This window comes from Cydia strobilella, chromosome 18, assembly GCF_947568885.1.
Source record: "Cydia strobilella chromosome 18, ilCydStro3.1, whole genome shotgun sequence".
Taxonomy (NCBI): Eukaryota; Metazoa; Arthropoda; class Insecta; order Lepidoptera; family Tortricidae; genus Cydia; species Cydia strobilella.
The window spans coordinates 9,239,344-9,263,880 of NC_086058.1; the positions used below are offsets into that span (position 1 = coordinate 9,239,344).

General features: G+C 39.2%; 3 protein-coding genes across 4 annotated transcripts in view; 1 reads left to right on the plus strand and 2 right to left on the minus strand.

Annotated features, from left to right (window-relative positions):
- Positions 1-4,726: 4,726 nt before the first annotated feature.
- LOC134749709 (cyclin-Q) lies at positions 4,727-5,926 on the minus strand. Its single transcript, XM_063684727.1, has 2 exons — positions 5,179-5,926; positions 4,727-4,874 (listed from the first exon to the last, which is right to left on the minus strand). The coding sequence occupies exons 1-2, from the start codon at positions 5,842-5,844 to the stop codon at positions 4,785-4,787; spliced, it is 756 nt and encodes a 251-aa protein (XP_063540797.1). The 5' UTR covers positions 5,845-5,926; the 3' UTR covers positions 4,727-4,784.
- Positions 5,927-9,932: 4,006 nt separating this feature from the next.
- LOC134749372 (pachytene checkpoint protein 2 homolog) lies at positions 9,933-11,642 on the plus strand. The gene has a single exon (XM_063684292.1). The coding sequence runs from the start codon at positions 10,046-10,048 to the stop codon at positions 11,363-11,365; it is 1,320 nt and encodes a 439-aa protein (XP_063540362.1). The 5' UTR covers positions 9,933-10,045; the 3' UTR covers positions 11,366-11,642.
- A 4,384-nt stretch (positions 11,643-16,026) lies between these two features.
- LOC134749723 (guanine nucleotide-binding protein G(o) subunit alpha) overlaps positions 16,027-24,537 on the minus strand; it is a 60,906-nt gene continuing 52,395 nt past the window's right edge. For both annotated transcript variants that reach the window (XM_063684742.1, XM_063684743.1), the window contains exons 6-8: positions 22,408-22,537; positions 19,577-19,730; positions 16,027-17,191 (exon numbers count right to left, since the gene is read on the minus strand). In XM_063684742.1, coding sequence (XP_063540812.1) covers positions 17,004-17,191; positions 19,577-19,730; positions 22,408-22,537 — 472 coding nt within the window. In that variant the 3' untranslated portion in view covers positions 16,027-17,003. The remainder of the gene's footprint in view (positions 17,192-19,576; positions 19,731-22,407; positions 22,538-24,537) is intronic.

The following is a 24,537-nucleotide window of genomic DNA, read 5'->3' on the forward strand; positions in this document are numbered from 1 at the left end:
TCGGGGCCTTCTACCTGCCAGACGATCTAGAAAGTTACGTATGGCACTTACTCGCACGCAAAATTAAGTTTGTTATCCTGTATAAATGTATGCTAATACAAAGTTATTTTTGTAGTGCAGTAAATTAAAGGTAAAAGGTACAAATTAGGATGTACGATGTGATTGTGATTATGAATATTTGTATATTTATGATAATTATGTACACTGAGTATTAGTAGGGATATAGTAAATGTAATATGACCGAATTTATAAGAATGTATTGTAATTTTAATAAATACATGTACAATTTAAATACAGAATAGTAATGTGTTGTAATTATTATAATGTGTGAATTTGTTATTTTATTATTAATGCTTGAATAATACAAATAATAATACAAATATGATGATGATGGTGATTGTTTCATGTACTCATAGGTTATTCAGTGTGTGGGGTAAAAGGGGGCGAGAATTTTATTATTTTTGCGCTACTACGCACGGTTTAGAAGCTAGAGCCATATATATATATTTATTTTTCGTTGTTTTTAAATTTCATAATTTTTGCGCTACGACGCACGGTTTAGCAGTTACAGCCCTATAACGTTTTTTTTTATTTTTATTTTATCATTGTGTTTTTTATATCACTTATGGGTTCCTTGAAAGGGAACGAAAATTTGATTGTTTTTGTGCTACGACGCACGGTTTTGGAGATACAGCCCTATAAAGTTGTTTTTTTTTCTTTTTGGTAATTTTTTATATTAACTCCTAAAGCTTTCCTAAAGGGGAGGAAAATTTTGATTATTTTTGCGCTACGACGCACGGTTTAGCAGATACAGCCCTATAACGTTTTTTTGTTGTTTTTTATTATTATTGTGTTTTTTATTTATCACATGGGTTTTTTAAAGGGGAACGAAAATTTTATTTATTTTACGCTACGACGCACGGCTTAGGAGATACAGCCCTATAAAGATATTTCTTTTGTTTTTTTTTTTTTTTCAAATATAAATTAAGGATCATATCTAGAGGGGAACGAAAATTTTATTATTTTTGGCGACGCATGGTTTAGGAGATACAGCCCTATGAAGATTTTTTTTTGTTTTTTTTTTTAAATATAAATTAAGGGTTACCTAGAGGGAAACGAAAATTTTATTATTTTTCGCTACGACGCATGGTTTAGGAGATACAGCCCTATAAATTTATTTTTCTTTTTTTTTTCTTTTTTGATTTTCATTGTGTTCTTTATTATATTTCTATGGGGTTTCTTAAAGGGGAACGAAAATTTGATTTATTTTACGCTACGACGCACGGCTTAGGAGATACAGCCCTATAAAGATATTTCTTTTGTTTTTTTTTTCAAATATAAATTAAGGATCATATCTAGAGGGGAACGAAAATTTTATTATTTTTAGCGACGCATGGTTTAGAAGATACAGCCCTATGAAGATTTTTTTTCGTTTTTTTTTTTTTAATATAAATTAAGGGTTACCTAGAGGGAAACGAAAATTTTATTATTTTTCGCTACGACGCATGGTTTAGGAGATACAGCCCTATATTTTTTTTTCTTTTTTTTTCTTATTTGATTTTCATTGTGTTCTTTATTATATTACTTTGGGGTTTTATAAAGGGGAACGAAAATTTTATTATTTTTGCGCTACGACGCATGGTTTAGTAGATACAGCCCTATAAAGATTTTTTTGTCTTTTTGTTTTTTTTTTTTTTTTCAAATATAAATTAAGGGTTACCTAGAGGGGAACGAAAATTTTATTATTTTTGCGCTACGACGCATGCTTTAGCAGATACAGCCCTATAAAGATTTTGTTTTTTTTTGCGTTTATTTTAAATATAAATTAAGGGTTGCTTACGCAGGAAAGAAAATTTGATTATTTTTGCGCTCCGACTAAAACAAATTTCAGCTGTTTAGCCCGTTCGCATGAACACAGATGCCATGTTTACATTAAAATAAAAAAAATACTCAATTTCGTATGAAATTCCTTTAAGCGAGGTTTAGACTAGTAATAACTTGCATGCAATTTTCATTACATTGCGGTATCTGATAAACATTTTGAATGCAGTTTACCTTAGTAGTTGGTAATGTAACGTAAATTGCATGCAAGTTCTTGCTAGTCTAAACCTCGCTTTACAGTTCTCTCGAGTTGCTCCGCCCGAAACGTGATACTTTGAAGGCTGTTTTGACGCACATGAGGACGATATTTCATTGCATGTCAAGAAAATTAAACGATTAAAAACGATTATCGTTCCAAAAACTTGTTATTTAACTGTACAGCGAATAAAATAATTTAAATAACTTATAGTGACGTCACAAAGTTTGTGACTCCCTCACAACATGTCACATTTTCTTGACCCCCTCCCCCCCTAAACGTGTAATGTAATTAATTTTATTTCATTTATTTATTTCAATCAACTTAGGATCATAATACATTACATTATAACATTACATAAAATTATTATATTACAGTTAAGATTAAAATTAAAATTAAATTAGACTAAAATTATATTAAACCCCTAAAATAGTTAATTAATTATTTAATAAATTATTTATTATTTAATTATATTATATGATATATGAAAGATGAAAAAAAAATCATGAACACAGCCATGCACGCCATGTTTACATTAAAATAAAATAAAAATATTTCCCGGCCTAGGCCTTCGTCATAACTAATGAACTACCCATTACTAACTATCTACAATAGAGATACAGCTGGACATATTGTCGCTAATTTCATATGTACTATGCCCACACCCTATTCATACCCATAATTATCATAAATATATACTCACAATCACATCGTACATCCAAATTTGTACTTTTCTATCTTTAATTTTCTGCACTACAAAATTAACTTTGTATTAGCATACATTTATACAGGATAACAAACTTAATTTTGCGTGCGAGTAAGTGCCATACGTAACTTTCTAGATCGTCTGGCAGGTAGAAGGCCCCGACCAAATCGTCTGGCTTATTTTTTTATGACTATTTAGATACTTAACTTTAACCTGTAAAAATTACAGATTGCCTCAAGAACCTTTTTTGAATTTTTTGAAAAAATATTTTGCACGCGTCTGGCAAGGTTAAAGACCCGGCCAAATCGTCTGGCATAATTTTTTTATGACTATTTAGATATTCAATTTTCACTTGTAGAAATTACAGATTGCCTCAAGAACCTTTTTTGGGCACCAAAAAAAAATATCTTTAAAAATTTATAGGTTGGTTTAGACCCGCTACCCTGCAGCCAGACTTGTAGTGCTGAGGTAGGGTAAGATAGGAGAAGCATCAGGCAAATTTTCAGCTTGCCTCAAGGACCTACTCCAAATTTCCACCAGCTCTCCGTCTATTTACATCTACCAGTGAACCATATAATTTGACATCACCTAATAATAATTAGTTGCCCGTTTATTTTTGTATTTAATACACTGACAATTATCTGATTCAATTCGGCTTATTTGTATAAAAACTACTAAATTGACCTACTTTTATATCATACACATAGATTTAAGATTAGATTCTAAGTATGCATGTAATATTGCTATGCCCCCACAGGGTCCATGTGGAACTACCAAGAATTTGTAATACCTATAAAACCATGGTTGCAATAAATAAATATGAAATATGAACCCGAAGAGGACATTTAAGTTTTTTGTTTACAAATGTAGTCACTTTAAATAAAAATAATTCCTAATTTTAGATTTGTTATATTTTTTTGTAATTCACCACCAGGAAAAAACTTTATTCAGTTTTTATTTATAATTTTTTTATTTATTAAAATAAATTGGGTGATTTCTTTTCATATGACACATTTCATATTAAAACCAGTGCACTTACTGCGGTAGAAGATTTCTTTTAAAGGATTTATTTGTAAGAACGTGCATAATTGAACTTAAATATTTCGTGAAGAATGAAAGGTATGGGTGTCGGGTTTTTTTTGTAATACTTTTATATACTCAGTACTATATATATATTTATTAAATTATTCATGTTCCATAATATTTTTTTTAAGAAATCAAGTAAAAACTATCAATCGAGTAAGAAAAAAAACTTAAGATGCCGTTTTTTGCCAAAAGGGTTCAGTATATGTTTTATGAGTATTTTTTTGTAAGTAATGTATATAATGACCTTTTATTTGAGATATTAAACATTGAAATCGGTCAAATAGTTAAGCTTGTAGAATTTTTTGAAATATATTTTGATGAAATTTACACTCACATTCAAACTTTTATATTTCGTGAAGTATGAGAGGTATCGGTGTCGGGTTTTTTTTATAATACTTGTTATTTATTCAGTAATATATACATGCCTTAAGCTATTCATGTTCCATACATTTTTTTTGAGAAACCAAGTAAAAACTATCAATCGAGTAAAAAAAAAAACTTAAGATGCCCTTTTTTTTGTCGAAAGTAATCAGTATATATTTTTTGAGTATTTTTTTAAAAGTAATGTATATAATGAGCTTTCATTTGAGATATTAAACATTTAAATCGGTTCATTGGTTTAGCTTGTAGAATTTTTTGAAATATTTTTTAAAGAAGTGGCGCCATCTCTGTTCCTAAGGGGTGAAACTTGCGCTGCTGCGGGTCAAATCACTCAGTTTGGTCCCTACTAGCACTGTGCAAAGCGGCTTGCTTTTATCATGAAGTGCAGCATCCGCGCAAAAAATGGCCATAACAAGTATGACTATGAGGATGAGGACAGGACAGGACCTATGGTAAAAAACAAACAAACAAACAGGAAGTATCAATCTTATCTTTATTTGTAAATATATTTTAGCCTAACTTAAATGATTACATTCAAAGTGGTTCTGGTTCTCTGCTATAAACTAGCATTATTTTTTCCATGATCTCCCAATTCTTCTCCTTTTGCAAGTCTTTTGTAAACACCTGTAACAAAAAAACAATATTTATTTATAACAAAATTTAAATCATATTTTTTCTCTAAAGCATCAAAATTTGTTTAATAAGAAAAAGTTATTAGTTCAAATAGCAAGTTCAGTTCAGTTGAACGGTAGTGCATTCAAACAAGTGTCAATTGCTTAAGATCTTAGCTATAAGAGAGTAGATAGAAACCTAACTTAAAAGCATAAAAATTACTTGGACCGCAAATTCCATGACATCGGTAATTTAAAGACTGGGCATTGAAAGAGAAAACTAGGCCAAATATCAATAAATATTTACAATCTCTTACCGAATACCATGCTGCATCATCATCTAGAGTAGATGCCAAAGGCACAGAGACTCCGAGAACATGTAAAGCCAATGTCAGACTAGCTACTGCAATGTGTGGCGCTCTGTAGTCTAACACTGCTGGGGAATGATGAAAGTCTTGCAAGAAGGCCATAGCTGTGCGGGCTACTGGCGCAGAGCGCCACTGCGGAGCCGGGAACCACTCCTGCAGAGACCGCAGATAATGCAGCAAATATCTGTGAGGCGATGGTGCGTCTAGATTAAAGCCCAGCACTCGTAGGACCAACAACTCGGCTTGTGCCACTGCGCCGCGCCATGACCAATACTCTTCACCCAGCTCCAAAGGACCAGCACCGCGATTGATAGAGTTATACGCCACATTCACTGCATCACGCAGTTTCACCGGTTCATCCCGAGACTTCCCAGCGGCACAAAGACAGGCTGTGCATATTACATAGCAATCGTAGTCATTCTTATCCACATCTTTGAAGAATCTGTGATAAAATATAGCTCCTGCAGCTACAGTTGCCGGTTGCAGGCCTAATTTTATACCGCACTCAAATATGAAGTTGGTGGCTAAACTGTGGCCTGGTGCACTACGGTAATCCGGCAAACGTCGTTCGCGTCGAGAACTTTGCAAAGCCAATACATCAATAACGTCCTTCATAGTTAATTAATCGAATTTATAATCAAGTTAGGTTAGAAATAAAATGAAATTTTTAGTAGCGTCAATAAATATCGACAAGACATTTACTAACAAGCTATTAAACTATATAAAAGAAACGCGGTTTCCGTATCTGACAAGCAATGTGGATAAAATATTACTGTCATTCATATTATGTAGTTTTTAAGATTTTCTCAAACAGCTCTTGTCTATGGTACGGCTGCATTTGTCAATGTCACGGATGTAGATTTAATAAACCGGATGGAGTACCCGGGCCAAAAAGTGTGTCCACATGAGAGGTCAAAGTGGGCGGTTGCATCTCTTTCTAATTAGGGTGACCATAAGTCATATGTATGTGGGATATTAAAGGAATTCACCTATTCAGAAAGGGCCTTTTTCTTCCTTGCTAGGAGCTAATTTATAAGAACCAAGTACCTACTTAAAAAGCTATAACTGTATATATAATTTTTTTTAATCGCGTGGGAACAAAATAGATCTTTGTCCTTTTTAGTACACCTGCATGAAATAAAATATTTTTCGACTAAGTGGGATTAAATGTCACGAAATTTCATGATAAATTAGGTGTCTACAAGATCACAAAAAGCCAAAAGCATTTATTTGTTCAACATAGGTAAGGTATATAAGTACAGGTCTCACATAATCATTGTATCACGTGATAATTATGATGCAAATACTTACCTTTAGACGCTAAGCAAGTCTAATGCTGATGTCGTTTCTATTGTATTGTGTATATGTTCAAGATACTATCTCAAAAACAGGCATCGTAAAAAATCTGCTTATCACTTATATACATATATACTCTCATATGTATTCATTTGTTTTTGGTAGCAATGGCGAATGATTGAGGAAAAACGTCTCATTTATACCCTTTGGGTACGGAACCCTAAAAATGCAGACGCGAAATGTAGATCGTCCCATAGAAAATTTTAATTTCGCGCCTTTTTCTACTGACAAGATTTGCTTGACCAACTATATTATAAATAAATGCCAGCCGTTGGCGTCTACTCAAACTCAAAAATGGTCACGTTTTTTTCATTTGTAGTCTGCCTCTTTAATCGCACCCATGGTATGTTCATATACGTGATGGCTTCTCTTTCGCACACTTCAGCTTTTCTTTAAGCGTCATCGCAGTTGATTGCAACATTTTTATTTTTTTTAAATATGCCGCCTTTGTGTACTGACGGAAATGTGTGTCCAACCTATATAGAATCGATTATATATATATATTGTGATGGGGTCACGTTCGCCGGGGCGGGCGCGGCCTCATACACCTCCCTTGTTCCAGACGGGAGCAAGGGTTTCCTAGTTAGCTCAGAGGAGAGAGAGGGTGCAGAGTGAGAGCTTTTATGCCGGTTTATTATAAATTAAGATTCCTTAGGTCTAGGTAACTAGGTACGACGCGGGGTGGCTTCTACTTATCGCAACGGTACGGCGCGGACCCTAAGCTACTCGCGGATTCGGGAACGGTATCCCCTAAGAGTGAAGGGGATGGCGAGACGGGAAGGATATGCGAATAGGGGGGGAGCGCCTAGGGTGCCTACGCGTCTAAAACACGCCGGCTCGGACCAAGATACAGGGTAGGACAGGTTACGTAATCCAGGTGCCTACGCGTCTGAAAACACGCCGGCTCTGACTGGGCTACGGGAAGCAGGAAGGGTCGGAGGGGAACCGGGTGCCTACGCGTCTGAAAACACGCCGGCTCGACCGGGTGATCAGCTGTCCTCACTGCAGAAGGCGGTGAGCCCAACTGACGCTGTTGTATGGGCGCGCGCCGCTTTTATACGCTCGGCTCGGCGCGCGGCGGGTGGGGCGAGTGGGCTGGCACTCGATCGGTGGCCGCGGCTCGATAGGTAGCTCCGCTGTCTGTCACGTGACCGTTGCATGATGTTGTAATGCGCGGCTAGGCGCGCCATTACAATATATATATATATAAATAGTTTGAACCAACATTTCAGTAATTAAATATTATGTATAAATGTGTCTGTAATATTTAAGGACTTTGGATTTAAATTTTGGCAATGATATAGCTCTCATTACGTCAACCAAATAATTAAACATGCCGAAATAAAGATATACTTATTTAGGTAAACTTATTTTTACATTAAGTAAGTACGTAGGTAATAAGAATTCTGTAAGAACGATTCACATCGTGCCGACATCATAGTCACCCTAATGAGTTTGACAATGTTGTCTTGTATTTTTATCGTAAACTTGAATAGTTGAGGCTTACCTGTGAAAAGATATACCACAATCAGCAAAACTTTCACTCCTGCAACCTTTCATACAATATCTTTTACCCAGTTTATACTATATTTCGCAAATAAATCCTGAGCGCCGCCATTCACGTATTTTGAAAATTCCTTCATCAAGTTGGGGATAATAATTAATATTCAAAGTTACTACAATGTCTACCATATTAAAATTAATGTATTTTTTGTTGTGCACATGCTTGGTTAAATCAGTTAATAATATTGACATCATAATTATTTACAAATTACGTAAAAGATATCACAACCGTACTCTGAATATAGCACTGAAATAATATAAGAAGGTATTTAATTTTAGTAGTTATTGATATAAATACTACCAAAATGGTGGAAAACTCACTCACGAACAGAGTCTTCCAAGTCCACCTCGGTAATAGTGTCAGCAACATCAAAACTTTAAATAACGGTCTCCCCCAGGGATCGGTGCTTGCCCCGCTGCTATTTAATGTGTACACCCATGATCTCCCTGCAACGGACTCAAGGAAATTCGCATACGCTGACGACATTGCCTTAGGTGCACAAAACCGGGACATTAAGACAACCGAAGTAGCGCTAGAACAAGATCTACTGACTATGAATGATTATTTCTCCCGATGGCGACTATGCCCTAACGCAAATAAAACCGAGGTATGCTGCTTCCACCTAAACAACAAGCTAGCAAACACCGAGCTGAACGTGGAGTTTATGGGAAAGGCACTAAAACACAACCCAAACCCCAAATACCTAGGTGTCACCCTAGACCGAAGTTTAACCTACAAGAGCCACCTGAACAAAACTGCCGGGAAACTGAGGACCCGTAATAATATAGTCCAAAAGCTGACCGGAACAACCTGGGGAGCCAATGCTGCGTGCCTCCGAACAACTGCCCTCGCGCTGGTCTACTCTTCTGCAGAGTATTGCTCACCTGTGTGGATGAACAGCACCCACGTTTCAGCTGTTGACACGCAACTGAACCAAACCATGCGCCTCATCACAGGCTGTATACGCCCTACACCTACCTACTGGCTACCTGCCCTCAGTAACATCGCCCCACCTCACCTACGCCGGGAGCAGTGCCTTTACCGCGAGCTCGATAAGCTACGTAGAGACCCAACTTTACCCATCCACGACGATGTGCTCACCAAGACTGATCGCAGGCTTAAGTCCCGTAATCCACCACTAGCTAGGTTAAACGACATGGACCCCCTGTGGAAGGTAGAGAATGCCTGGCTCAACGAGTGGCAATTAAATAAGGCGCCAACCGACTTCTTCGAACTAAGCCCCCGTACTAGACCTCCAGGTTTCACTACCCAACGACGTGTCTGGTGTCTGTTGAACCGCTTCCGAACTGACGTGGGTAACTCCGCATACCACAGGAATAAATGGGGATGGTGTGAATCGGCGGCATGCGGATGTGGAGAACCGGAACAAACTATCCGTCACATGGTGCTGGAATGTCCTAACACCAAATTCGGTGGCAACTTGGAAGAGCTCAAGACCTTGAATGGGAAAGCCGTGGATTATTTTAAGGATTCTAGTTTTAAATTTTAATTTTATAATGCAGTGACATGTAGAGATATGCCATACGATAAATAAATAACCAAAATGGTATCTTTTTAACACTGGCAACATGTGCGAGTGGGACACCGCGACCCCCTTTTGCTATCTCATGTGGACCGTTTTCTCTAGTCTGGTACGAACACCTTTCTGGCTCGGTGATAAGGTTCAATTTAGTATGGCAAAAAAAGTAACAGCTCGCTCCAGTTTAGGGTATAACTTCATGGTCAATGTCATGTCATGTTTTCTTTTCTCCGCTCCGCAGTGAGCAGTCCAGTCCGCTTCAAACATTTGAATTGGGAACGGCAGTTATTTTCGTTCATTGTTCTGTTTCGTTAATAAAAAATTATATCAAATTAAAACAAAATAAGGCTTTCAACATGAGTGCATCTCTTTATATAGAAATTGTTCAAGTGAGACAGAGCCGTGCCTCTAAGGATTATATTGAAGACTTAGTACGTGACTATTTAATAAAGTTACCCATGCTAACTCCTGGTGCCACAATAAACAGTACTGCGTTTGAAGATAATCTAGAGCTGAAAGAACACGTGCAGTGCATTACTTTTTGCGATGCGGAACACGAAGCAGATGTATCTCCGCGTGACGCTGATCTTGTATTTCATGTGTATATGCTCGATCAGTATGGCGTGGAAACAGACACTATGACTGATGATACCTCGGGTGAAGAAGTATCTGCTGCTGACGTATGGTCGCTACCCGCGGCGGAGTTCCACGGCTTGTGGGAGAGTCTCATATACGACACACGGCTCAAGGAGGATACTCTGCGCTACGTAAAGACAGCGCTAGAGTTAACAGATCGCGGTGTGAACCCTCTAGTGGTGGGTTGGAGCCGGGTCGTGCTACTACATGGGCCGCCTGGCACGGGCAAGACCAGTCTCTGCCGCGCGTTAGCTCAAAAACTGGCAATCCGTCTCGGAGAACGATTTTCAAGGGCTCGGCTTTTAGAGATTAATGCGCATGGACTTTTTTCGAAATGGTTCTCAGAAAGCGGAAAACTCGTGGCTAAGCTGTTTGAACGTGTGCGTGAGATCGCGTCTGACCCGCGCATGTTGTGCATAGTTCTTGTAGATGAGGTGGAATCGTTAGCGCACGCTCGGCGCGCGGCCATGGCCGGTCTCGAGCCTTCAGACGCTCTCCGAGCCGTTAACGCTCTGCTCACTCAGTTAGATCGCTTGCGACGTCTTCCCAATGCTCTCGTGCTCGCCACATCCAACCTGACAACGGCAGTAGACGTGGCTTTCGTTGATCGCGCAGACCTGAAGCGTCGGGTCGGGCCGCCGGCGGCGCGCGCGGCATACGAGATTCTACGTGGATGCTGTGAGGAACTGATGGCGCGTGGAGTAGTGGCACCGCGTGACCTGCTTTTTGGGCACCGAGTTTTGCAGGGTTCAGGCTGGGCTGATTCCGAACACGCGCGGCCAAGCCTTATGCTATGGGAGGTGGCACAGGCGGCGTCGCAGGCATCGCTGTCAGGGCGGGCGCTGCGGCGGCTGCCGTTCCTGGCGCTGGCATTGCATGCGCCACAATCTAGCCATGAATCTTTGAATCTACTTGCATTCCTAAAAGCTATGACTGCAGCATTACAACGACACCTGGAAGATGAAGCAGCTCTAATGGCTGATGAACCTTTAAGTAAGCCAGCTCAACCTTCTACAGGGACTATAGTTAATGGACACTAGAATTAGGTGTAGATTTTTTAAATATATATTTCTGTAATTTCACATACTAATTGGTTGCTACTGAAACACATTAATTATTACCTGTTTATGTTAATGGCCTAGTTCCAGTTTTAAATGTGTTATTCTCTTTACAGATTTAATACCAGTGCCTTATTACAGGATTTAGTTAAATTTTAGATTGTAAGAATAAATGTGAATTTTTCTCTATAAATGCTGTGATAATTTCCACAAATCCTTATGTGGATGTTATTTAAGAATTAAATTAGAAAGGAATTTTTATTGTTGTGTTTTTATTGTTTGTCCACAAGATAATTTAAGAGTCGCCACTGTCGCCAGTACAGACAAAGCCACTGAATTCCCCTTTTCATACAATTTGGTTACACTCATTTTATAACATGCTGGAATAACATGAAACTTGGCAGGAACATTGAAGTAACATATATCTATGCCTGAAATTAGTTTTCGTTGCTAGAAATCGCAACACAAATGAAATATAGCAATTATAATTTTTGTATGTAAATCTTCTACTCACTCTTTTTTCTTTGTAAAATCATCATAAATCATTTATTCGTAAAAACATAGGTACAAAAATTAGGTCTTATAAATAAACATGTTGTGGAACACTATGTTTTGCCTGTAGGCGTACGATTGGTTTACAATGCTTATCAATCTTATCATGCATAATTATTTTATAAATTATAATTCATGCATATATAAATTGATATATATTGAAGTAACAAGAAAACAATGTCAAGGAGAGATCAATATAAAATTTCAATAAAATTAAATATATTTGTCAGCGCAATAAATTATAAGTCAATATCATTTAGAAATTGTTGTACACTATAATAACATTTTTTTACTAATAGCAATTTCAGTTCTTTCTTGAATTTTCCAACTTTTAAATCTTTTAGGTTGTTTGGAATTTTGTTAAATATTTGTGGTGCCATTCCCAATATACTTTTTCGTACTAAGGCGGTTTTACAATTTTTATTGCGCAATGCGTTTTCATACTGAGGTCTTCCGGGGAGCCTTTGTACGTCAGCAATTTTGTCATACAATTTAGGATTACATTTAACGAAAATAGCTGTTTCTAAAATATATACTGGGTAAGGTCAGTATACTTAACGATCTAAAATATGGAATGCAGCTATCTGTCATTTTAAGGCCACACAGCTCGTGCACACCTCTTTTGTACTATAAACGCTGTATCTTTATCAACCGAATTGCCCCAAAAGATAATACCGTATCTTAAGGTCGATGCGACCAGTCCGTGGTAAGCAGCAAGTAAAGATTCTTTACTTACTATTTTCGAAAGCTTATGTAGAGCGAATGCTGATTTACTTAGTTTTTTACATATTTCTAGTACGTGGTATTTCCAAGTAAGTTGACTATCAATGTATAAACTCAAGAATTTAGTCACTCCACTGTTTCAATCGTGGTCCCTTCATAACCAACATTAATGTCTTCTGGACTAATTCGCTGATAGAAATGCATTAAATTTGTTTTTGCCAAATTAATTATTAAGTTATTATTATTAAGCCACATTATTATCGGCTCCGGGCGACCGGCTCCGGACGAACTCCATCGCTTCTGCCATAATGTATAACCATATTGAAAATGCGCTCTGGCCCCGCAGCCGGCGGCGCCCGACTCCAGCCGGTCGGTAAATATTCATATTTGCTAATGTAGTACATTGTAAATATTTCATCACAGATAATTGACACTAGCTTTTCCTTGCTATTATTTCTGCGTAAATTAGAATAGCTTTATTTGCACAGTATAAGTACATTATTTCGTGTCCTACAGGTGTATTTCTAACAATATGTTGCCTAATTTGCTATATTTGGCGGTTATAGCGTGAAGACTTACATGCCTATGTCGACTATTTGTGCCGTTATCAACTAAAAGGGAGTACTTATTGTCGGTTGTCAATAAGGCGTTATCTCCATAAAGCTTTATGAAAATCAACCTTCTCGACAACCGACAATGTGGTACCTTTTAGTTGAAAACGTAACGTAACGTAAAGGGCCATATGTACTGCAAAACGTGCGACGAGCACTACGCGAGATCCCTAGTGTGGGTCACAAGCATATCCAGTACAAAAATGCTTGTGCCGCACACTGGTGGAATCCCGCCTTTAGGACGTATACATTATCTAGGTCAGTTCTTGGTTGGCCCAATAATATTTTGATCATCAAAACTGAGCAGATGTAACGGACAGACAAAGTTTAGTTATAATAAAAAGGATAAGGATTCGAAAGATCAGGGGTAATAAATAAAACTATTTTAATTATTTGAACATAAAAATTAGAATATAATCATTTTCAGTAATTTATTTAAAATTATACACTTAAAGTACATTTATAGTAAATTCAATAAAAAATACCAGTGCAGACGAGATACAAAAAAGAGAAAATATTTCTTCATTACATCGTTGGTTAAATACAATCGCTTTCAGTAAATGCATTACAAAATATAAGTTGGAACATAAAGAAATGAAAGTTACAAAAGATGTCACTCGATATAGAAAAATAAAGATAAGATTGAATCACATTCAAAAATTACCCACTAGTGACTAAAAATTTTACTTTCTTAAACATTTGTTCATTAGGTAGGTCCGCCCGGGAGCGGGCCTCGACCGGGCTTCAGCGCTTGGCCGAGGCCTACTCCGGTCTCGAGCGTTCGGCCGAGGCCTGCTCCGGCCTCGCCTGCGCTGAGCGCTCGGCCGAGGCCCACTCCGTCCTCGCTTGCGATAGAGCGCTCTGTCGAGGCCGAGCCGGGCGGGCCGCAACACGCGCTAGAAATAAATGTTTACATGTCATCAATTCTAAATAAGATATTTTCAACATTGTACTTTGATCAGTACGAATGTAATACGCTCGAGGCGGCGCTTTTCACAATTTTATCATCGAAGAACATACAGTAGGTATAAATAGTGAGGTTAGTATTAACTTTGGCAAATATGAATGAAGCATGGTGATATTGTTTTAAATCGACAACATTGTGTTTTGTGAGCGATTAATATTAAAAATTACGACTGAATGCCGCTCCATACTCCATACGCTCTGTCAGTGAGATGGTAAAGTCCCGGTCCCTGATGCTTTCCCTCGTCCGCAGCGAGACGTATCATGAATCGTGACTATGTTACTAAACCCTAAGTCTAAAAAAACTGCGTTTACCTTCCCACGGATCTAAAAAGGGGGGAACATTTTGAGCGCAACATTTCAGTCTTCAAATAAGAAGCGTTCGCACAAGCCACGGCGGCGCGGCCTCGAGCTTCGGTTCGTCACTCGACCGCTATCATTTGTGCGACGATTCATGTCACAGACTCGTTTCTCATGTGGCGTGTGCGTTTGGGTCACCGTCTTATAAACTAAATGTGATCCGAGCGAATAAACAATGCGGCAGTGTACAAAATTTACATCACATTCACTCGAAACATTAAAGCATACAAGGTAATGTTCAGCGGCGGCGGAACGCGTCCCAGGAAATGCACGAGTCGAGCCTCGCGCGCGGTGCGCCCGGCGCACCCGGCACAACGAGCCGGAGGAAGTCGCCCCTCGCCTCCACCCGGCACTCGACCGCTTACAAGGTGGCGCAGGACACCGCATTTCTGAACGCACCTCGTTCACGTCAAGCGGCCCGTCACGTGCGGACACCCCGTCACGTGCGGACACCCCGTACACGGGTCCCCTCGTTGCCGGGCGCGGCGCCGGGCTGCAGCAGTGGCGTAGCTACGCGTGGGCGAATAGGGCCTTCGCCCACAGCCTCGCACTTAGGGGGGCCTGGCAAAGCCAACCTTTTTATTACCTTGGGAAATCACATTGAAAAGGGCCTCGCAGATGTGGTTTTCGCCCACGGCTAGATTGGTTCACGCTCCGCCACTGGGCTGCAGGCCGTTCCCCGGAGCCCCGGGCCTCCGCCGGAGGTCCGGCGGGCGCCGGGCGCCGCGCGAGGCCCCAGCGACAACCAAGGTGTCGGAATCGACTCACATCCACCACCATTCATCCATTAAAACTTTTAATGAAGGGTGAAGCTTCCTTAAGTTTAGTTTCGGGTCGAATGTAGAACTGCGCTAATATTATCTGTATTAGTTTTACGTACACGTATCGTTTACATAACAGTAAAAAACCTACCTAGCAACGAGCTCGCGACGCGCCCCTCGCCCCGCCGCCGCCGCCGCCGCGGCCTCCGGGCGCCCGAGGGCTCGCCTGGCATCCCGAGCGAGCGAGGGCTCCCCTGGCATCCCGAGCGACCGAGGGCTCCACTAGCATCCCGAGGGTCCGCGTTCCGCGACAGGCGAGAGGGCGCGGCGTCACAGTGTAGGTGTCACAATTTCATTTATTCACTTTTTACATACTCATAAACGTAAAATGAAAAAAATCAATCACCTAACTATGACGATAGTAAAAGGTTACTGTCTAATTGCGTTATTAATTAATGTTTATTGATACGGTTACCGTCCTAACGCTTAAAGTAAGATTTTTATTTTAATATTAATAATAAATTATGTAATATAGTTATATATATGTATAGTGTTAGATTACGCCGATTCGCGAGTGTATACCGAGTTTATATACTCACATATCTTAACGAGCCGCGAGCGGCCGCCACCGAGTACTTGGTTCCTTGGCTTACAATTAAATTAAACATGACAGTTTACAATTACCACCTTTAATAAGATTACGTACGCTACAAAATAAATAGCATGATTTATCGAAAACGAGACATTACTCTTATAGGCTACGTTTTAAGATTACAGTAAAGTGATATAGAAAATAATACAAACGAAAATAACTATTTAGAAATATGGCGTACGAAGTAATGCTCTCGTAGGAATAACTAATTTGTGCGCTACGGCGCCGAGCGCCGGTACAAGCTGACTTACAATAGGAGCTCACCTACGTAAAATAACTCTCAGTATGATAGTGGTTACAGATTTGCATTCAAAAGTTTATAAAAAATAATTTCTCATCGTAAGTGATAATACTTAATAATGGAATGACGTTTTGTATCAGTTAAAATAGGCCTGTGAACGTGTCCATTCCCCACTACCGAATTTCAGTTCTACTATATTGGTTCTTTTCCGTTTGGTCCGTAAGAGAGTGAGTATATAAGCGTTCGCTTTCGCAGCTCCAAGCGGGTTCACACGCGGCTATAAATACTCTTACACAAATACAACGTAAACATCGACGCGGCGGCCGAGAGGCCGACCCGAGCCAACCCGACTCGACCCGAGCCAACCCGACCCGACCCGCGACGCCGGCCAGGGGCGCTCCCTAGCACCAACATTTAGAATTGAACACTAGATCTCTAGCGACTCCGTCCGTGCCGTCCCTGGGGCCGCTCTCGAATAAAACAGGTATCGGTTTATGTTACAAGGAAAAATAACGATCACAACTCCGATCCGGCGCCGCGCCCGGCTCCGCCCGACCCCGGGCACTTCGGCACCCGGGTAACCGGGTACCCGAGTACCCAGGTACGCGGGTACCCAGGCCCGCGAGGCGAACGACGAGAGCGTCCGAAAATTACAGAGGGATAAAACTTATGCAGTAGGTTAAAAAATGATCTAGGCTCTGTGACAGCGGACCGGCGGTGTGCGGTGTGCGGTGTGCGGTGTGCGGTGTCCCGGCGTCTAGTAGAGCCCGCAGCCGCGCAGGTTGTTGGCGATGATGACGTCGGTGACGGCGTCGAACACGAACTGGATGTTGTTGGTGTCGGTGGCGCACGTCATGTGGCAGTAGATCTCCTTGGTGGTGGACTTGTTCTTGGCCTCGAACTGCGCCTGGATGTACGCGGCCGCCTCGCCGTACTCTTGCGCGCCTGAATGTAACAAAATTATACAATCAACTAATTTGTCCAAAACACTGAAATTCCGCCCGGGACCTGATCAATGGCAAACTGATCGTGATCCGTCTTTCTCAGCTCGTAAAATCGTATAACTTGGTGGGGGTAGTTGGCATTAAAATTTATAACAGCCTGAGCCGTGAAATAAGAGAGGCGACTGCTTATGACTTTTATCTATATATATTCCTGCCTGACTTAGTGACTGACTGACTCATCAACGCAGAGGCGAAACCACAAAAGCTAGAAAGTTGAAATTTGCACAACAGGTTACATTTATATTGTGTACAAGAAATAAGAAGGGATGTTGAATAATTCAACCCCTAAGGGAGTTAAAAAGGGGATGAAAGTTTGTATGGCGTTCAAGTTCTATTTTAAGCTAGTGAGCTATATGTTGAAAAGGTTAAAGCGTATTTGATCGACAAGGCATTCTTTTACAGTAAGAGAATTCTATAATAAGTTTAATATACCTACATAAAATAATTTCACAGCATTGACAATGACATTCGTAATTTTAACTGTTTTTTTTTATATAATCGTATATATATATATATTAATGTGGTTTGTGTTATTTAATTTAATTTTGTGTATTTTTAATTTTTGCTATTTTTAGGGTTCCGTACCTCAAAAAGAAAAAACGGAACCCTTATAGGATCACTCGTGCGTCTGTCTGTCTGTCTGTCTGTCCGTCTGTCACAGCCTATTTTCTGCGAAACTACTGGACCAATTAAGGTGAAATTTGGTACACATATATAAGTTTGTGACCCAAAGATGGACATATAACGTAAACAAATTAATTTTAAACAGGGGGGCCACTTTTGGGGGTAAATGAAAAAATTAAAAAATAAAGTTTGTCAAACTATATCGTGTTATATATCAAATGAAAGAGCTCATTGTGAGAATCTCAAATATATATTTTTTATAATTTTAAAATAAACAGTTTAGAAGTTATTCAAGAAAATTGGCAAAAAATGACCATTTATCTCCATCCAGGAGGCCCCTTTATCTCCGAAACTACTGGGTCAAAATTTTTGGAAAAAATACACAAAATAGATCTTTACCTATAGATTACCCGAAAAACCTATTAGAAATGTGCAGTCAAGCGTGAGTCGGACTTAATTACTTAGTTTTTGATCCTACTCCTACGGGTTTTTTAAAGACATTCACATAAAAAATACATTGTTTTAATTGTGTAATGTACGGAACCCTTGGAACGCGAGTCCGACTCGCACTTGGCCGGGTTTTTTTAAGTAGGCTTTTTGCAAAACTGAAAACTTTAAAAAAAAGTTGTAGTCTGATTATATTAATCAGTTTTCGCACGATCTTACACAGCGACATTTTTTTAGAATATAATAGAATTTTATTTAATCAAGTAGGATTTTACAATCTCTTTTGAGTCGTCAAAAGCACATTACAATTAAAAAATAAATAACAGCTTGCAAAATACAGAATTAAACAATTAACAATTAGGTTATGTGCCAAACGCTAACAAAATCTGCCATATCACACACATCTGTCTGTTTACATCATTTGCAAGTTCTATTGACAAAGACTTTAGATTGCATATTCACATATTTTACTAGTCATTTTATACAAATATATGATGAATACTGCAATAAAATACTGTGAATACGAGACACAGCATATTACTAAAAAAGCTCAAATAAAAAAACAAAAAGCCTATGAAAAAAACATTCATCAATTACATGAGAACAATATTTCTCATCGCTCGCACAAAGGACTACTACTAGACTACCTAAAGTAGTGAGGTGAAAATCGCTTACAAATATTACAAAAAAGTTCTACCGTAAAGTCCGTAAAAACATGATGGTGATATATATTATTGGCCGGTACTGTATGTATTAGCCTTGAGTCGGTCATGAACTAAGAACTGTTAAGAATGAAATCCCGTGAAGGACCGAAAGGAACTAAATCTTTATGCACGCTCTTAATCGGTCTTTAGTTCAGTGGGATTGGAGAGCGCTTGACTGAGTGAAACGGATAACGGACGGAACAAAAAGGTTCACAATATCGCTGGCACAAGTTCGAACGAGATGAAAGAACGACGTGACACGCCAATGCCCGAAAAATATAAAGGAAAATTAAATATTTTTTATATATTTTAATTTTTTTATTGTGTTATGGTGTTTTCAACATATCATATTGTACAACTTGAATTATATTCAGTTATCAAAGATTGGAAAAAAATCGAGTGTAAAACAGATTTCTATTCATTCTCGGCTCTCAACAACTGAACTGAACTAAAGGAACTAAAAGACCGAACTAGTTCCTTTGACCAATTGACCTCGATTGCTCTCTGTAGCGAACGAGCAGGCACAAGCCTAGTATGTATTGTGTACTGACCAGTGTACTCGGGGAAGCAGATTGTAAGCGGCGACTTGCGGATCTTCTCCTCGAAGAGATCCTTCTTGTTGAGGAAGAGGATGATGCTGGTGTCCGTGAACCACTTGTTGTTGCAGATCGAGTCGAACAGCTTTAGCGACTCCTGCATGCGGTTCTGGAATGCCATATAGGAAAAATATTACACAAGCTTCCAACGTAATAGGAAATATAGGAATCAACTTTTTCTTGCCTTGCCATGGTTGCGTTTTATGGTATTTAAATTAAGGTGAGATGAGGAATGAAATGAACCAAGTAACACTGGGACCGGGGCAATTAGAACACTGTATGAGATCTACCATAATGTTTGTCTTGCCCTGAGCAAATTAAGCGATGTTCGTCTTACCCCATCTCATCTTAAACAAACGTACATTTTTGTGGTCGTTTTCAGCTCTTGCCATAATGGGCCAACAGCAGTTGGCCACGTACGTAGAGCACGTTAGTTGAACGTGGTACAACATATCTTGAAACTATTTTCCTCTGGCTGACGAGACAGAATAACAAATAAGAAATAGTGGATCAACCCCATAGTACGCTGAGGGTGCACCAGCTACAGTCTCTACACTATGTGCACTTCAGTTCATTTGTGGTGCGCGTGCCGCGGCCGCTGCAGGACACCATCGCTAGCGCGGACTTCTGGCCGAAGGGTGTGGTGTTTCGGCGGTTCCGGGGCAACTTGCCAAATTTTACACCAAGCCAGACGACGCAACGGAGCCACGCTGTTATGTCGTCGCCCAAATCTTAAATACTTAAATTTTTGTGTTTTCTCGTAGGGTATTGTATCTTTGTATTTTTTATTTTTTTTGTAGTTCGCAGTGCCTTGGTAGTAATACTGTAATGCTGTGTAACTAATTTGAATAATAATAAAATAATAATAAAATATAATAATAATAATAGTCCCAATTTATCGTCAAGAAGTTATAGAATAGTGCTGTCAAATGAAAACTGTAAAGTACAAATAGCTATTACTGTTACACTAACGTCTACCAAGACTAGATTATATACCTAGACTAGCTCGCCAGACATTCTAGCGCTCTCATATTGCCGATTCGATGTGTAGACCTTAAGGCGTGTCTCGATATCCCGCGGCAAACTATCTAACTTTGGTCGCGCGCAATGGATACCGGGCCGCCGCGCGACGCGAGCCAACTCGATCATTTCGGTATCCATTGCGCGCGGCCAATGTTCGATAGTTTGCCGCGGGATATCGAGACACGACTTTACTTAGCCTAAAATAGTAAGATACCACTTATTTAGCATTTTGTCTGGCCAAAGAAAACTAAAGTTTATAAGTGTTCGTTTAGTTTTTTTTCTCCGAATACTGATTAGCGTCAATACTGTTTTGTTCTTAATACAAACCACTTTTCCTGCAGTTATGCTGGAATATTAAGCATATTATAATTATTGTATTCCCTATGTAAGTCCTTAGCTTGAGCAATCTTACCCTTTTGTAACTAAGCACGACGTCGCATAGCATTTTTGTAAAATGACGTGTCCAATACAATAATTGTAGGCGAATAAATAAGTTATGACACAGGTCTATGATCAAGAACTTATATAGAGGGCCAATTTGGTTTTATCATATAATTGTAATGCCTACTGCTGTGGCGCGACGACCCGAAGTGGATCTTGGCCTCCGACACCAAAGACCGCTATGCTACTCTGTCCAATTGTAATGCCGAGTACACATATTGGGCCAATGTTGGCCAATCTAAGAGACGCGAATCTTCTTCTTCTTCTTCTTTGCCATGTCCCGTTATTTGGGGTCGGCCCTCCTCGTTCGAAGGCGCCAGGTTTTTCTGTCCTGGGTTGTCGATATGTTAGTCTGCGCCCGCTCCATGTCTTTGGTAACGGTTGTCCACCACGTGGTAAGCGGCCTCCCTTTGCCGTTCGTTTTGTCTGGGATGGCCAAGGCTTTTTTGACAGCATACTCTTCGTTACGCCTCATCACATGCCCGAACCATCTCATACGGCTTTCAGCCATCTTTTCTGCAATGGGAGCGACCTTGAAAGAGCCTCGTACATATACATTTCGGACTCTGTCCAGTCTCGTCACTCCCGCTGCCCACCTCAGCATTTTCATTTCATTGGTGTGCATCTTCTGTTCATGTTTCTTCTTGGTCGCCCAGCACTCGGAGCCATACATTAATGCCGGTCGTACTGCGGTTTTGTAGACGCGCCCTTTTAGCCGAACTGGCATGCGGCTGTCACAGAGTACCCCGGTTAGGGTCCTCCATCTCAACCATCCTGCGTTTACTCTGTGGGTGACGTCTGCGTCTATGTTGGCATCTGCCGTCAGCATGGATCCGAGGTACTTAAACTGATCAACCTTAGGCACTGGCTGTCCTTCAATGACGATGTCTGTGCTTGGAATTGGCTGGTCACTGAAGCTGCATTTTAGGTATTCGGTCTTGGATCGACTGATGCGCAGACCATTGTCCTCAAGCGCTTGTTTCCATTGCTGGATGGTGGCATTTAGTTTGTTCGCGCATTTGTCGATGAGCACAATGTCGTCTGCGTAGAGCATTGTCCACGGGAGAGAAGACTGGATATCTTTAGTGAGATAATCTAAGAGACGCGAATATTCACCCGTATAGCTGCTCCCTTAGGGATTGTCTACACATTGATTGGTGAGTGTTCGTATATTGGTCACTAAACCGACTAAACGCAAGTAGCAAATGTATGAACTCGCTCTTAACACTAATCGATGCATGCTTTTAGATTGGCCAATGTTGGCCCAATTGACCAATATGTGTACTCGGCATAATGTAGAGTATAATTATAAAGTGTGTTACCGTTGTCTCGTCCTCGTGGAGCACCTGGTCGTACTCGGACATGGCCACGCAGAAGATGATCGCGGTCACGTCCTCGAAGCAGTGGATCCATTTCTTTCTCTCCGACCGCTGCCCGCCGACGTCGAACAATCTGGAAGTTAACACAAATAATATTAACTTTTGGAACGGCTTCTTGAAGTGTACTCAATTATTTTACGCTATGTACAATATCGGAAAGGTTATAAGCATACATCGGGGTTTTTGGTGCGGGAATGATTTCGTGTATGTATTTATAACTTTGTTTATTGTAAAATAACTACCAAACTATGAATTAAAAATATGTAGTAAGCTTCAAATGTACTTAGAAATGTTAAAATAGTATCGGTTTTTACAGGTTTTACTTATTTTATGGCTAGTGTAAAACAATCCCGCACCAAAAAACCCCAATGTACGTAATGTGTTAATGAATATCGCATAAGTTTCACTAGATGGCGTTCTCACCCAGATCACTATTACTTATTCTGTGCCCTGATGCAATCTTATTATTAAGGGCAATGTATTGATTGTTGAAAGAGGCAGGTTGGAGGAGGTAGTTGGGTATTTTAGAATATTATGGGTTAAACAGCATGTTGAATAATTCCGAAAATAACCCATAATCTGTCATATTACTAAGTAGTCCAGGTTTGGAATAACATTTAAGTACAATAATTTAAGATATATTTAGGAATCTGGTGGCGAATAACACCAAGTCTGTACAAATAATTAGTACTTAAGAGTCCCCGGCAAGCTCGGTTATCCATACAAACGTAGAACGCTCTCATTTTAAAACGAGTAGCTAGTTTGCTCTGAAACTTTGTACTTACAATAGGATAAGGAATATCTATGTCTGTAATTAGTTTATGTAGCTTCAGATACCATAGCTAAGAAATACAGCTAATTTAAGTTTTTCATACAAAACTTGTTTTTGTTCTATTTCGCTTGTTTTATAAACTGGAGCTATATAAACTAATTACAGACCTAGATATACCTCATGTCATTGTATGTGCAAAGTTTCATTACAATCCAACACGTAATTTTAAAATGAGAACGAAACTCCGTTTGTATGGGAAGGTGAAATTCGGCCGAGCTTGCCGGGGACTCTTAAATTAATTTCAAAGATAATAAAGTGGTCTTTAACATAGTGTGCGAACTATGTGACTCAAAGAATAACAATTAACAGAAAAAACACATTATATTATTTCTCATAGAACAATGAGTAACAATGCTGGGACCGTGGTCGCGGCAGTGATTCATATTATAACCTTTCTTCATACGGTTCTGTACCATAATAACAATTCAGTGTTTTAATCACAAACATCATTCATTAAATATCTGTATAACAATGAACCACACTATAAGCGAAAGTACCATATTAGCACATTGTATCGAAAAAGATGTTGTCGTAATTTTTATAAATACCGCATTTACGTTTATTTTTAGATTTCATAGGCAATCATTAAAATCTATTCATATGCGATTGTAATGCTGATTTAAAACACATAATGCATTTGTTTAAATGTTAGTTGGGTTATAGGCAAGTAACTAAATCTTACAACCAACATTATTTACACTTTAGATGTGAAAGGGAATATCTTCCTGTCGTCCTATACTTATTACTATACTTTCCTGTATACATTTTAACTAAGGCAGCGTATGGACATAAGTTTAACCATCATCATGTTTAATATTAAGGAAAACTATAATCAAATTTGACACCAACAATTAAAAAAGGAAAAATATTTGTAAAAACAGATTTGTCATATTACTTTACTAAAGAATGCCACTTTATTTACAGCAAAAGCATAAACCGTGGAGGAAATGTTGTCTGAAATAAATGCATTTTATTTTATTTTTTATTTTAAAAGTACTAGTGTCTGCTTAATAAACAACGATTTAATCTGACACCATTCGTCCTATCTTAGTATAAATCTGATTTGCTTATAAAGAAATTCATAAAACACTAGGGTAAACAGGCCAATAATAGGTCCTTTATAGTACAGTCATGGCCCATATTCCTGTGGGATTGTGTACAGTGAGCTGCGAAATTACATGGAGAAATTATGCACGAATTCATTGATAAAGTTGCCATGCAATTTTGAGGCTGATGGTACA